Source organism: Numenius arquata, chromosome Z (assembly GCF_964106895.1).
Source record: "Numenius arquata chromosome Z, bNumArq3.hap1.1, whole genome shotgun sequence".
Taxonomy (NCBI): domain Eukaryota; kingdom Metazoa; phylum Chordata; class Aves; order Charadriiformes; family Scolopacidae; genus Numenius; species Numenius arquata.
Window position 1 is genome coordinate 13,591,663 of NC_133616.1, and position 16,262 is coordinate 13,607,924.

The 16,262-nt window shown below is 43.6% G+C and overlaps 1 protein-coding gene across 1 annotated transcript; it reads right to left on the reverse strand.

Annotated features, from left to right (window-relative positions):
• Positions 1-4,411: 4,411 nt before the first annotated feature.
• Positions 4,412-9,014, reverse strand: CAPSL (calcyphosine like). Its single transcript, XM_074166604.1, has 4 exons — positions 8,857-9,014; positions 7,815-7,992; positions 6,720-6,929; positions 4,412-4,513 (listed from the first exon to the last, which is right to left on the reverse strand). The coding sequence occupies exons 1-4, from the start codon at positions 9,012-9,014 to the stop codon at positions 4,412-4,414; spliced, it is 648 nt and encodes a 215-aa protein (XP_074022705.1).
• Positions 9,015-16,262: the final 7,248 nt, after the last annotated feature.

A 16,262-nucleotide genomic window follows, 5' to 3' on the forward strand; every position in this document is an offset into this window, starting at 1 on the left:
GCCGCTGTTGGTGTGACAGCTGAAGAGGTGATGGAACCAAAACCAATGCTCGCTTTGAAATCATGGAGAAAACCAGTATGGCCAGGGGCGGCTTCAAGTACGGGGAGGCTGCTCTCAGGCACCTGAGGACTTGGCATTAAGTCCAGCCCACTAGGAAACCTGCTTTCTGCTCACCGCTTCCTCCTGAGCTGGCTATGAGAAAGGGTTTCTAGAGAAACAGGACGGGCTGCGATCATAACGAAAGTCATAGAAAGTGGGCAGCTGCCAAGGGCAGCAGGTTGCTCTCAGCGTTATCTGTTCTACCAGGGGAAGCGGAGCATAATGCTGCTGCTGCTGCTGTTCCTGGTGTGGAGGAAAGGAACTGGGAGGCAAAAATAACCAAAACCACCAGGCTCGCTCCTTCTGCCAGCCAGTGACAGCAGAGGCCACGAGCCCAGCTCTGGGACGGCAAAGCTCTGCTCTGCCCACGCGGCTGCAGAGGTTTGAGGCAGCTCTGTGTAAAAGCTGTTACATAAAGCCACGTCGGCTTTTACACGGCAATGTGCGCAGGTGGTTTCATCTGCAAAAACCTCAGCTGCCTCCATCTGCCTCTGCCAACACAGCTTTGTGCCAGGAGACCAACAAAATGAATCATGGCACTGAATACACCTTCTGGTCTAATTTCAAGAATATATGCCAGTGAGTGGGGCTTGCATTAAAACTCAGTTGCTTGAACCAGAAATTTATGCTGGAGGAGAAAGCGTGAGCCAAACGATAATTCTGGACTGTATCAAGCCAAAAATTTCCTCTCCAGGACAAAAACATGAAGCCACAAAAAGCACACAAGGGGCAAAACTGAAATGCAGTAAAGGATGCTGCAGGAGTGCTGCCTCTCCTTGGGGAAGACCCCAGAGGGAGAGGCTGTGCCCTGACTTTCTGCCCCCATGCCTCATGCTCTTTTGGGGGAACGTCACAGAGATGCTCTGATGACTCAGGTAGAGGTGGGGAGTGAGGGAAGAGTTTTGGGGGAGGTATAAGGGAGCCTTTTCCCTCTGTGAGGGACCGTAGGGCTCCACCAGCATTTTTGGAGCAAGCTGCAGTGCTGCCTGGCCAGGAGGGCAGAGCTTAGTCCTGACAAGGGCAGGCTGGAGCTCAATGTGCAGGCAGAACCTTCACCTCTGGTATTGGCCCACAGCCCTGCAGACTCAGATGTTACTATGGTTTGTGCCATCCTGTTTAGCGTCTGTTGCACAATCAGAAAGAAGAAATAGTGCTTCAAACATGAAGCACCAACCAAGATCTGACAATCTTGATGGTAGCGCCAGATATGATCGCATGCATTGCCACCTATCTCCCAGTATCTGCTGTGTGTGCAGTGCAACCACAGGCTGGCAGGACAGCCTGCATCACCATCTATCTCCAGCATCTGCTGGGTCTGTAACCAGCACACAGCAGCCTGCAGCTGAATACAGGCTCTTTAACTTCAATTTTGGCTCTCCCAGATGCCCTTGTAACAGACAGGGAAGGTGAAGTGCTAAAGGGCAGCCCTGGGCACCTGCTGTTAGCTCTGATACTCCTTCACGTCTGGTTCAAATTCCTTTAACTTGCCCTTAGCCTCTGCAAAGTGCTTCCGCTGAATCTGAGGGGTGTGTGGCCAGTGTGTCATTATGGCTGAATGTCTCCTAGTAGAGATTTTTCTGCCTAGCCATCCATGCAATGCCTGCGTTTGTCCCATGAATTTGCAGGCATATTAATCGAATGACATTGCTTATGGCACAGATTCCAGTTTGTGTTCTACAGCATGTAGAACAAGTGAAAAATCACGTTTTATTCTTTCCCAGATCATTTCTTTTTCCCGAAAGAAAGCATTGTACTTTTTTTGCAGTTACCAGTTTTTACTCAGATTGCTCCAGGAGCAACTCTGCTCCCACAGAAGTGAAAGCAAACTTTGCCACCGGCTTTGCAGGAATCTGAAGCCAGCCCTTGGAAACATGCTCCATACAAATTTTGAAATGACGACTATGTGGAAAATGTCCTCCACATGCTGAGAAACTCATCCAGTGAGCAATGAGGTCCGCACACAGGCAGACCTGAGGAGCCGGGAGCTGCTCTGAGGGTGCTGGAGGTGCATCGGCTGTGGCTCTTGCCCATAGGGTGGGCGCTGAGCCCTCCCACTAGGGAGATAGGGTTTGAGTTCTTCTGGCTCACGTCCTTCAGGTCCCCTCCGCCACAACCCCAATAGTCAAGCTCAGTGCAGAGAGCTCACCCTGGAGCACTGAGCTTTTCCCCAGCTGTCACAGGCTCCCAAAGGCCGGTGTCGAAGCTTCTGCTGGCTTCAAAAAAAGCATAGTTGCTTACAGTACCACTCCTCCCTTCTGAAAAGGTGTATTGCACTTGGGATTAAGTAAAATTGAAAAGGGTTAGCACTGAAAAAGCAAAGTGGTTGCAGTTACTCAGATTAAAACTTCCACTGCACTTGATTAAACTTCAGCACAACAGATCACTGCGGGGTCTGAAGACATGAGATAGTGTGTCAGAAGGAAATAGTTTTTTTTCATTTTGTGACTCCCACAGTCCATTCACAGAACTTTCTTTTTATTTGAAACACAGAAAACAGATAACGTGACACCCTGTTGTGGAGCCAATTAATAAGTGAGAAAGAAATAGATTATACTCAAACTGCCAGAATATGTACAGCCTCTATTTGACACTAAGTTTGTTTTTCATCTAAGGTATGTTGGCACTTCTGTAGCATCGCAGTAAGTAGAGGCTCCTCTTATAATTGCTGGCAATCACAGAGATTCTTTCCATCATTTTCCAGTGTCAGCCAGCGTGTAAATTTCTGGAGGCTTACAGAACAAAGAAAAACTGAGTTTGCACAGCCCTTACTCAGGAATTGCAAGAAACTATTACTTGTACTGAGATCATGGCTGGACGAAACAAAAGTGGAGTTTGCACAGGACCAGAGCAGCAAGCACCCAGGACTTCAGCGTTTGAACTGTTAGCAGCCCAGGCTGAGCGCAAGCTGAGACTTCATCAGTCAAGCTCTTTTGAAAGTCCGGTCTATAAGCCCAAACTGCTTTAGCTGGCTGCCAGCCTGAAGTGGAGCTAATGCTGCCATACACAAGCCGTTTACTCTGCTACAGCAGCAGCATCTCAGTCTGGGAGAGCAGCACAATGATGCCAGAGAAGCAGAAAGAAGACAAAAATAAAAGGAGCCAAGGCAGGAATAATAAGACAGCACACACACAACCTCTTCTTATTCTCTTCTTTTTTCGTTTTCCTTTTTTCCTTTTTCTTTTTTCTTTTTTTCTTTCTTTTTTCTTTTTTTCTCCAGTTTCATTTGTGCGCCATTTCCCCACTCTCACTATGGGAAAAGGACAGAAGATCTCAGAACTGAGACTGCCTCATTGGTGTGACCACGAGGGCAGGTTCCCATCCTTTTTTCGGCATCAGAAACAGAAAATGACAAGGAAGTTATAAGTTCTGGAGTTCCCAGAAAGTTCCCTGAAGTCATAGCTTGGTCATAAACCAGAATAAATAAAAAACATTAGTAAGCAACTTTCAGTGTAGCTGTGTACAGGCAACAGCTACCAGACAAACAAATGTTCCAAGAACAGTAAGAAGAAAATACTGTAACACACAGATGCCCTTTAAAGAAAAATATTACTGAGATGATCACACAGTACAAAAAGAAAGAAATCAAAAAGGAGAAAAAAGCTATAAGCAGGCCCACAGAGGTTTGAAAGAAGGCACACAAAGGAAAGATGACTGTATGCTGAGTTGTAAGCTGGAGAGAAAACAGGGCTTTAAAGAGCATTTTGCATTTATTCTGATCTGTGTCTTCCCTTCTTGAATTGTTTCTCCCTCCAGCCTCCCAGCATTGGGAACTCGCACATTCCCAGCAGAGAGCTGAGCAGTTGCTCCCATCCCACAAGTGAGACCTGAGAAGACAAAAAGCTGCAGTGCTACAGGCAAGATGATCCTCCTGGGACAGGCTTTCTCATGTTTGTAACAGTCTGCCCCACACCACCACCCTTCCAGAATATTTCAGTTTCCTCTTTTTGCATCCTCTGTCGAACAGAGCTGTATCTAATGCTAGAGGAGGGGATATGTTCAGGAGCCACAGGGTCCTACTGCAGATGTCTGAGAAGAAAGGAGCAGCCCATCTCAGAAAAGAAAAGATACGTCAGGGTTGCAGGGAGAAAAGGGACAGATCTGCTGAGTGGCTGGGTGCCAGATATGCTCTCTGATTATGCTCCGATACCCTGAGGCTTAGCCTACCGAAGCATCTGGGAATTAATTCTGCAGATTGACTGTAATTGGAACAGTTACTGGAAGCTGTTATTATGGAAAATGTGTGTTTTGTTGTGCATGCACTTAATCATGGGAACCTACAAAAGGTGGGAGTCTTGCTCCTTTAATCATATGATCAGAGTTTCCAAGCGTTCTTCATCATGACGATAAAATAGACATCTGTGTCTATTGAAGCGCTGACTCCTGCATAGTAGTTCATGAATTCTTCTGTTGTCACCTGAGACAGAAGGATTTAAAATAAGAAAATGAACCTTTATTTTTTTTAATGTTATGGTAGGTCAAAACCACAGATTCAGAAGAACTCTAAATGAAACTTAACATCTGCTGTTTCACATTGTTGCTAGTGAAAAGGAATCCACCAGGAAGAATGAAGATACTGAAAATTTGCTCAAGTTCACTTCTTGGCTAGAAATAAGAGCTCTTGTCCTCCAGGAACACTTGGATGGAAATGAAACATGCAGAGTTAAACCAATTTTACCAGGAACTGAAGTTAAAATCAGTGCTGCTCAAGAAGACAAGTGTTTTAATGCATTTTTTTTCCAGAGATACTATAATCTGGTTCTTTGCATTATTATTAATAAAAGTGGATAGGGTTTCTAGTGCAACCTAGAGACAGCTATGAGCTTTATATCCATTCACTAGAGAGACAATATCATTGCTCTAAACAGGTCTCACTTAAAGAAGTAAACATTCTTTCAAATACATAAGAGTTTTTAATGTCTTTCATGGGTATTTTGAGGTTGACTCAGTTTTAAAATGACCATTAAAAATATAATAATCAGATACAAGCAGTACATGTCTCTTGTGATGCCTTAACTCTTGAGCTGTATAGGTGATTCTTTGAATAAATATCACAGAATAATATTTGCTTCTGCTGCATTGTGCATTTGATAGCTAAATACAATGTGACAGTGAGGGGAAGTGAGCCCTGTAGCCTGTCCTACCGTCAGGAACTGATTACAAGTTTCGCTGACCCTGCCTTTCTCAGAGGCACCCAGCAAGATCACAGTGAAGAGGACCTTCCCAGCAGACACTTAACGTTGAGGCATTTCTGCTAAAAGCATTTTAGGTCTTCAGCTCATACCAGTGTCATTAGTGACCTCTGATTCAGGCACAGGAAAGTCACAGTCAGTTCTCAGAAGAAACTGCAATTGGGTGGGCTAAGGATTGATGAACAAGAGCTAGGTCCTGAGAGTAACTTTTCTACAAGCTCAAACACTGCAGTGTTTGTGAGCATACAAGGCACAGAACTTGCCAAGGATCATTCTGGAGACTCAATTTATTTGTTCCTGTATGACCTCATCAGAAAAAGCAGGAACACTTTGCTTGAGGTTTGCTAGACGTCACCACTGCTGCAGAGAAGGCAGGGGACAACTCACACAACTGGTACCTCTGCGGACGACACAACAGAAAAAGGGATGGAATTCAGCTCTACCCAGTGCAAAGTCATGCCCAAGGGAAACAGAAACCACGATCTCCCTACAAACTGAGAACCTGCCTGTTGGAAACAAAACAAGTGGAGGATTTGTAGTAGCCAGCCATTAGACAGGTAGAAGTCATGAGTGCAGTGCAGCTATGAAAACTCAGGTGCAACCTCAGAAGTGCAAAGTGTTAAAGACATTCCACAAAGCGCTGGTGAAACCTTATGTAGTTTGTTGTTATTAATAGCTTGGACTATCACCATGTGAACCGTGGAGATCCACAATTGCTCTAAGTTGGTCAGACACATGTAGGTTGAGACCAAAGAAGTTTGCAGACACATAGCAAAGGGAAGCAAAGCATACTTGACTCAGAGATGGTTACAAAGGGTATGCATAAGAAGTCTATCACAGGGGGTTTCCACCTGCACCAGACAGCCGAGGCAGAGGGCAAGAAGGGCTCCCAGCCCTGCCCCAGCCAGTGGCTCTGCAGGCCACACGGCTCGTGGCAGCTCCCCCAAACCCCTCCCTCCCTCCAGCTCTCTGTGGATAAATCTGTCTCTGTTATGGAGTGATTTCCAAGTCAAGTGTCTCACCGGAGAGTGCTAACTGTAAAGTAATTCACATATTAGGGAACTGGATTCTGGTATTTATTCTCCTAAGAAATGAAAAATCCTCCAATTTATGTGGCTTTTGAAAATCAGCAATCATGCGGGGTAGTCTGAAGATATACTTAAGAGTAAAGTATGAAAGTAGACCATTAAGGCTAAAAGCCTGTAAATGCAATCTCATGTCTACCCTTGCACCTCCTGCAGAGCCCTGTTGCCTCTGAATGTGTAAGCAAGCCGGGCCAACAGTCCGACACAGAGGATATGCATCCATTTTACTTTTTAAATGTGCTACAAATGCATGTTGTTTGTAGTGCAATCACTGACATTGCATAATTTAAGTCAAATGCCGAGTCACGTGGTGATTTCATGGCTTGACATTAGGTGTTTCACCTACCTTCCCATCTTTGTCATAGGGCGAATCAAAATTATCCAGAAAGGCCATAAAAACTTGATCTTCTGTCCAGTCTCCATTTTGGTATTTGGGGTGATGCTTTGCATTATACACCCCCCGTAAGTCTTCAATTGTTATGACACCATCTCCAGTCTTATCTAACTTCCTAAACGCCTGCATGATAATCTCTTTTCTTGCTTTCGACATGGGAGGCTGTAAGGAAATATTCACAGAATCATTGTATTTCTGCCAACTACTTGCCCACTCCTAAATTTAAGTAACTCTTGTTATTAATAGTAAAACTATTTCAAGGCACTTGAGACAACAAACTGTTGACAGTCTACACTGCCCATAAGCTAGGAAGGGCAATATATCACCAAAAAAGCAGTGGGATTGGGACTATTAGGTATCAATACAATAGTAAATGGACAATAAGAGAGAAAATGCTACCTAGAACACTTTTTTATTCTATTATTATTTTTTTTTATTTATTTATTTTATTATATTATTTTTATTATTTTATTTTATTGCAGAGCAAAGAGGCTCCAAACAAAATCAGTCACACTGTGGTTCATTAGGGAAAACCACCACTGGACTAGTTCATGTTGTAACGAGATGCATCATAAAATGATGTACAAAGACGTGAGTTCAGTGGACTGAACCACATAGGTAACCGGACTGCAATATAGGGATTTAGGTACCTAAATCAAGGCAGCAATTAATGTAAAAAGCCCCAAACCCACAACGATTTATTTGCAACTATTCTATTCTATTCTATTCTATTCTATTCTATTCTATTCTATTCTATTCTGTTCTGTTCTGTTAATTTGCAAGGGGACTTATGCCTTGCCAATAAATTGCAGATACATGTTGGCTTCTGAGCTTTCTCATTCACAGAAGTGATAGGTTTAGGGTGATTTTTCCCATTAGCACATTTAGATGGAAATAGTTTATTTTAACTTCTCAAGAGCTACTGCTTTTTTTTTTTCTAATTTTGCTAATTACTAAGGTGAACAACAGAGCTTTCATGTTCAGCTAATGACAAATCAAGGCTTTTTCTCCATTTACTGCAGTAATAACATAAAATTCCAGACTTACTCTCAGCGTAACAAGAAATTCATCAAAATCAATTGTTCCACTCCCATCTTTATCAAATATCCGGAAAATCTCTTGTGCTTCTTCCTTGTCTATCATCATAGCATAATCATTTAATCCTTTCACAAACTCCTTGAAATCAAGGGTCCTGCTGTTGTCATCATCCATAATCCGAAATACTCTGTGGAAAATGTGCGATTTGAGGAAAATGCATAAGAAAACTTGGGGAATGATGCAGTGGTTTAGCACAGTGCCTGAGCACAGGGACACCTTACTGAGATAAGATTTCCCTCTCGTACAACCTTCTGAGAAAAAGCAACCAAAGGTGGGGGGTGGGAGGGGGAAAGGAGGGTAGGAGGGACGGGACAACAAAAATCCAAAACCCACACACTTATTGACAGCAGAGATGACTTGCTTAGATTGGGTGCCTGAATATTACATAGCTGAAGTTAAATGAGGTGAAGGCTGCCTTAACTGAAGGAGTCTTCCTACTCATTATATACATAGACCCATCTAAGAGTTGGGCAAGTAGATGAAGTTCCAGCTGGTCACCTAGTATCCCTCTGTGGATTACAGGGCCCCGGAGGGGTTTCAATCTGTGGTCCAGCTCCCTTTTTCTAGGGGTGGGGTGACCCACACTCTCAAGGTAACTGCAGGAGTCTAGACGCCTCCCATAGACTAGACAGCTAATAGATCATGATACACAAGGGAATCACATCCCAAAGGAAAGGAAGCACAAAATCCCAAGTATTGAGATACTTAATAATAGACTACCAAAGAGAGAGATATGTTTTATGTTCTCCCCCTCTCACCATCAGGATTTGTTCTTGGTCTCAAGAAAGCACTTTCCTCTGAGGGATTCACAGTCCTTAGTCCTTCACCAAGCGAGCAGGTCAGTCCTGCCTCCCCAAACACAGGAGCCCCAAGTGGTCTGCAGCATTTGCACTGGAACCAGGCAACTCAAGTTTTGGACCCTGCTTAGCTTATGAGCTTCTTGGAGATAAAAATGTTATGCTGAATAATGGATTTAACTTCTTAGACTTACCTGCCAAGTCCTTTGATGCCTGCAGATCCCCTTGCTAAACACTGCAGGCGAAGTCTTTCCACGGGGTCGGTGGTTTTGGATAGATTTCTTTTGGCCTGGATTGCCATCTCTCGGTCATGCCTTGCCGTGCCCGGCATCTGGGAGACCAAAGGACTCATATGGCATGGATTCACATCCACAAGGCAGAGTGCTGAAGCCTGCCTTAGTATATGGTGCATCCTAAATCCCTCCCTTGGAAGGTACTGGCAACTCTCTCATGAGGACTCGTTTTGACTGTTTCCTTTTCCTTATATTGTTCTATCAGAAGGGGATATTGCCAGTACAGGCCACCAACCCTGAAAGGAGACCTCAGCCATCCCCCCTGTGATTAACCCAGATGCAAATATGAAAGTGTGGATAAGAATTTGCCGCACACAGTGAAAACTGGTGGAGGCACCCAGGAGAGCACTGCTGCCGCTGCACCCACCCCCCACAGCCCTGCAGAGCCTCCTCAGCCTGGCCAGGTTTGCCGTTAGCGTTCCCCACAGGTAGAGTTGTGAGAGTAAAAATTGTTCTGACTCATAGGGCAGTCGGTGGTCTGCTGAGGGTGCTCAGGGATGGGGAGATGAAGAAGATGGGCAGCTCTGGGAGGAGAGGCATCATCAGTGCACGTTGCACTTTCAGTCTCATTATCATTGCATGTGCAGCAGTGTGAATTGAAATAGCCAGAGAAAACTTCTTAGAAATATGGAATTAAACTGTTTCATCTTTGCTACTCTGCTCCAGTCTATGGAGCATTGGCTATGGTAGCTGGTAACGTTACCTGTGTTGACTTTTGCAACCCCTTCAGACAACACCAGCTGGGATTGGAGAAACAGAAAAATAATAAGTTTTTGTTCCCCCAAAATGGTTTCAGTACTGGCATATTGCAGAAGTCCATCATGGTAGAAAAGAGACCATTTCACCTTTTGCTTCAGCCAGAATGAGCGAAGTTCTTCTGGGAACTCATTAATAAGTGACCAGAAAGACCTTACAGCTATGTGAGATCAGCAGTCAAAAATGTTTTTTGCAACCACCCGCCTGTCCTTAAGGGGAGATGTTTAGCTGGCAAGAATATAAAATACAGTGAGGTTACATAAACACAATGTAAGCTATATTTACATTATATAATTATGTACTATAGCATTATATATATATAATGCCTATGTATTTATATATGGACTGCATATTGCAAGCATAGCACTGCGCATTAAGTTTCTATACTATGTTATACATTTATAGAGATCTATAAATACTATGCAAACATAACCTGACACCGACAATGACACAATTCATCTCCACTGCATGCTGCAAAAATCTACACAAACGCACACTGTGTGAAGAGGGCAGGAGCTCTTTGCCTCAGGCTCAGTGGAGGCGTTTCCATATACTGCGACGTGCATCAAATAATCATTGCAGAGAGACTCGTGAATCGAGGCTAAGGAGGGATCATCTGATAGGATATCTATTATGATCTCCTGTAACTCAATAAAAGCCACTGAAACTGGCCAGTCCCCAGTTCTCTCTGCAGTAAGTACCCAGTTCGCTTCTGCACCTAGAACCTTTTCCAGCTGAGAACTCACCATCTCTGGGCTAAGTTTTTCCAGTATTGAATCTCTTTCTTTTTAAAATACATTCTTTGTTCCTAGTGTGAATTTCCCCCATTTTTAGATGCTGTTTTATTTTCTTTAACTAGATGAAAGATTGTAGGCCTCCTTTAAACGCTCTTTGCCAAATAATTAGACAGAGCTTAGGACTCTCACTACAAAATGAGTTTCCAGATGTTAGATAATTCTGCTGTTGTTCCTGAACTTTTCCAATTTTTTCCAGTATTCCTTCTGAGGTGAGACAGAGCTCTCCAATAATCACATTAATGCCACAGGCAGAGATAAGGTAATTTTTTCACCGTGCATCATAGTTCAAAACACTAACAGTAAATACTTCTGCTGCAAATCTACATTCTCTAAAATGTTCAATAACAAAATTACCATCACCATGGTGTTATATAAAACTGAGAAAATACAGTCTGTTCATAAAGAGATTGCACTTAAATGACATATTTCACTAAAGCCTCTTAAACATAACCTGACTTCCTGTGTCACACAGCAGTACGCATCTGAGAATCCTTTCTATACATGCAAGAAATACAAGAAAACAAATAAAATATAAACCCTAGTTCACATGAGTCTGGTCCATAGTAACTTGTCTACCACTTCCCTATTTCTGTTGGCTGCTAGTTTAAGTTAGAGATAAACCCTTCCAAAGCTGTTAAAAGACTATACTGTACTGTAAGAAAATATCTGTAAGAAAACAGATTCTGAATCACAGCAACGATGGAGGATTCACAGTGATTCACCTACTCTCTTCTCTCCTTTCATTTTGCTTTTGCCCCTTTTTGGATAATGTAAAGTAACTAGAGATACAGTCAGGATTTGCTGAATATAGCAGTTCTCTGTTATATTAATAACGAAGTTGCTATGTATTGATAATCATTAGTAAAACAAGAAAAGATCCTAAATATAATTTTGCATGGTTTTAATCTTATATCTCTTCCAAGATCATCAGATGTTTCCCACAGTGAAATGGAAAAGGGGCTGGTTAATTTAATTCTGAACTCTAGAGAGTTCTGTTTTGTGTAACAGCCTGGGCTATGAGCAATTCCAATACCCCACGTTCTCAGCATTGTTTGTTTCTATGGGCCATGTTGTGTTGTGTAAGCTGAAGAGAAATGATTGCATTTCTTTTTAACAAATACAAAACCTGAAATTTCAGGTTGGGTTTTTCCAGAAAAACCTTAGGCTGTTCAGCAACCAGATCCCTTTGCATCCCTCTAAGCCCAAGGCCTAAACCTGGAAAGAGCCGGGTGTAATCTAAGCTCTGTTACTGCTCAGCACCATTCGTTTATACACTATCCTTCACCTGAGTCCACAATCCTCCTGTGAAAAACACCCGAGTGTGGCTGACTGAAACCCACACTAGCCTCTGGATTACCGTAGGCTTCTGAAAGCCCCTGTCCTGGCCAAACACACAAGTCATCCATCACCCTTGAGAGAAAGATCTCAGAGTGTGGGAACTGATTAAGTGGCCTAAACCAATTGCATGCCTTTGGGGTGTTTTTCCTAATAATTTCATTAAATTATTAAAAGCATGAAAACTGTGCCAGTATTTGGCAACGATCTAAACACCTCCCTAAAAATCTGGCTTCCCAACCCCACTGACCCCTCCGCAGCAGCCTGCAGCCTCCCCTCTGCCTCTCCACCATCCCCAGCATCATCCAACTCCTGTCTTCTGGCAGGTAGGCCATTAATGCTCTTCCTATTTTGCATATATAGAGAGATTTTGCATATACATATATTTTGCAAAATATATATGTAACGACAGATGTATATTTAAAAACCCCTACTCTCGGCTGAACAGCAAGCTCAACTGGTAGGAGAAGCTCACTGCGAGCTAACAAACAAGAGAGAAAATCCTTTACCTGAATGCTATCCTGCACCTGGGGTTTCCACCCAGGACTTGGGAGGTGTCGGGGGGCTGGGATGGCGTCGTGCCCCCCCTGCCTCCCCGCTCCCGGGCTCTGGCCGGGCTTGGGAGGCAAGCTGAGGGGATGCAGGGCCGTGGGCTCACTGCAGAGCTTCCTTGTCCACCTCGTTTTACTTGTTTACACACCCGGCTGCCTTGGCCCCCCCCCTTTTTTGGGAGGCCTGTAGTTTACCAGCCCGTCTCCACGGTGACACTGGTGGCTGCGGCTGGCCCAACCTGCAATCACGCTGCTTCCCCCGGGCGATCGCCGCTGGGTTGCAAGAGCCCTTTTATTTAACCTCTTTTCAAATCAATGCCTGCCTTCTCCTCTCTGCCCAGACGAGCTGTCTGGAGGAGGTGGGGGTCACCTCGGACTGCCCCTCACCCAGATGGCCGGGTGTGCCTGCAGGAGGGTGCAGAAGCATCACATCAGTGCTGGGCATGGCTACGCTTTGGTAACACATTTCTCTGCTCCATAGTTGATCGGGTTGAAGAAACTTGGGTGGTTCAATCCTTTCCTCAAAACACAATAGGAGAAAATAAGTAAAAGCCTGTCAATTGTCTTTCACAAAAAAAAAAAAAACAAAAACAAAAACAAAAACAAAAACAAAAACAAAAACAAAACAACAAGTTGTCAGTGCATCTTTTTTCCCCACTGATTAATTGCCATTTTGACAACCTGCTGGTGATGAGAACCTCTGGGGAGACGCTGAGATTGTGTTCATTTGTAGCAAGAAGAAAACTGAAAAGGTTAAACACCCATAGGATGAGGAAAAATTGCTCCATGTCTAGACACAGCTATTAACAATTCTGCCTGCAGAAGGTCACAAACATTATCAGTAACATATTATAACACTTGGGGAAGGAATCGGTGTATTGATAGATTCTTTACGGGTAAAAAATAGCCCCTGTAACGCTCCCTGGCCCTGTTGGGCACCAGCAACCTGAACAGGCAGGATCGGGGCTGATGGCAACAGCAGCTCCTACAAATCAGATGAGAGTGCATGGGAAATGGAGAGACAACCCGGTTCTGCCCATGAATAAAACGCCGAGCAAGAATGAATAAGTGCATGGTGTCCTGACAAGAGCAGAAAAATGATTTTAGGCAATTACTAGAGTAATAACATTTGCATCCTGGTGGGCTGCTTATCTTTCATCAACAGGTACTTCCTGGTACTGAACCGTAGCTTGTGCAAGACTTTGTACGTGCTTTATGTCTCCCACCTGGCAACGGATTGTACATTAATGCACAAGCAGGAAACAATGCTTATTTAATCGTTCAGGGATTCAAAAATATTGACTTTCTGACAATGTGACATTGTCCCCCCTTCTGCTATCTTTGTCTTGGAGGTTGATCTCCAGAGGCCTCCTGGGATTACAGAAGAGATAAGGGGCTCTGGATATGACCTGGGGCTGCCTGCACAGGAGGAGCAGCACCTGCTGTCTGCCAGCACACACAGCAAAGCTAAAACAGAGACACGGAGACTGGAGAAATAATTCTCACTGAACTACCGCTCGGTCCTTCAGTAAGTAAAGCAGTTCCTCAGATGCAGAATTTGCATTTACTTTCAGAGGGGTGCATGTAGATTGGAGCAGCAAGGACAGGCTCTTGAAAGCAAAAGAATAAGTTAATTTAACATCTGGATACTTGGCTGCCTTCTGCTGCCTTTCCTGCCCTCTGCCAGTGAGCCCAATCAAACATACACATGCGGATGTTCAGTCCACCGTTAGCAAACTCCTCTGAAAATGGACTGCTCCATGGCTGAGCTGGTTAATGAGTTACGAATCTGAACAATTATTAATGTGCTTTCAGGTGTCTTAGATTGCATCAGGCTGCGATTAACTTTATTTGATTGTACCTGCTCTGTTACCGTGCACAAAGCTGTGAGCAGAGCTCAGTGAATTCAGAATTTATCAGAAAGGAGACAGAGATCTCATGAGAACTTTGGAATTTGTACTCCTCATTTTCTAACTAGCTCTGAACACATACTTGTTTGATTTTTAGTTTTGTTCAGTCTGAAGATCCTGAACTGTCTGTTCAGTTTGTGGTTTAGCAGTGGACAGAATCTACTAAGAAAAAGAATCTATGACATCTAACGTGGTCTATACACTCATGACAGAGACTGAGACCTTGTCAATTTCAGTTTCCAGAACTTCAGGTTTCTTGTTGAATTTAGGCAGGAGGGAAGGTATAAGAAATGCACCGTGTGTCAAAGAGAAGAGAGAAGCCATCGGGTCTTTTGGCATAGTTTACATGCATTAGTATTGTTTCTTAATGTGCTACCTGTCATCATCACTACTGAGAAGTTCTCCAGCAGTGACAAGTGCAGGTATGAACACATCTGCTCACACTTACTAGGGGAATCAGCATGGTGTTTAATTTTCAATACCATTAAATTAGCAGGTTAAAAACAACCAACCAACCAAACAAAAATGAAGTATCAGAACAGTATACACCAAAGAAGACTAATTTTACAGGATAAAACTTCTGGTTTTTTCCTGCCATTAAAATTGAGAAAGTTTCACATACACCAAAAAAGAAACCCCTATGGTAAGCAGTATTGTCAAGGGAAAAGTATTCTCATTTTAAACCAAGTTATAATCCAATTAAATTGAACTTCCAATCCTAATAAAATGCTTTTATATCCAAAAATGCTGTCTCCCTGTGTGGCTTGTAGTATCCAGCTGAAAGCAATTGTGCCCATGATTGCTCTTCGGAAGCGAGACCAGCTAGCACAGGGCAAACCATGCCCATGCTTCTGAACTCTTCCAACAAGGGTGGTCACATCCAACCTGCCCACTGGGGATGGTCCCCAGCCCTGCTCATAACAGAGACGCAGCTCAGTCTCCCCACGTGGGTCTGACACCACGGCAGTGAGCTACGGCTCATCCCTCCGCGCCAAAGAGCCTTTCCAGCCCAGAAAGTCCATGGTGCCGGCAGCAGCTGCCCGATGGATTGCTCTGCCCCACTACGCGTCTCCAGGATTCCTTACCTCTATCTTGTCTTACCTTACCTTTTCCCTTCACTCTGCAGAAGCACAAACAGATTTATTTACTCATAACACTATGTCTGCTGTTAAAGGCCTGTGTCGCTTGACAAGTTTTTTAAGGTGATTTAAGATCAGGAGCATTCCAGGAAAGGGTGTAGTTATTTTGAAATATTTTTTCTTGAAAATCTACCAAAAACCTGTTCTTAGTTAGAGAGTGAAAAGTGAAAATACTAGATACTTCAGCTTTTCAAGAAGTTCAGCAGCAGAACTAGATGATCTTTAAGGTCCCTTCTAACTCGAACCATTCTATGATTCTATGAAATGTTTATCAAAAATCAATTATTTTTACCTTGCACCTTGAAAGAATAAAACTTTAAAATATTTCATGCAAAGTGGAAAAATACATAATGTAGGGGCTTTTTATTTTAATTCTCTCACATTTTTCAAAAATATCAATGGGCTTCTGTCAGCTACAGTCAAACAATGCAACGGAGGTCTGACATGCATGAAAAACTTCTGTGCTCGCCCCCCTCTCTCTCTTTCCTCTAGAGGAGAAAACAATTCAACGGACGAGCCTTTAGCAGGATCAAATACTTTCTGATGCTGAAAAGCTGTGCTGGATCACTGAAGAGCTGAGGAGTTAAGGAAGAACACAAAAGCAGTCTGCAGCTTCCTGCAACAGAAACCAGAACAGTTTGTCCTCAGTGAAGAGGGGAAAAAGAAGGGAGCCAAAACTAGAGAGGAGAAGGCTTCGGTTAGCTGCTCTTCAAAGCGGCATCCCTAAAGGCTGTCATAACAAAATGATGGAACAGGCTGGGGAAAGAAGGGTGTTGTGAAGTCTCTGCTTTTGGCACAGGCACATGCCAAGAGGGGAAG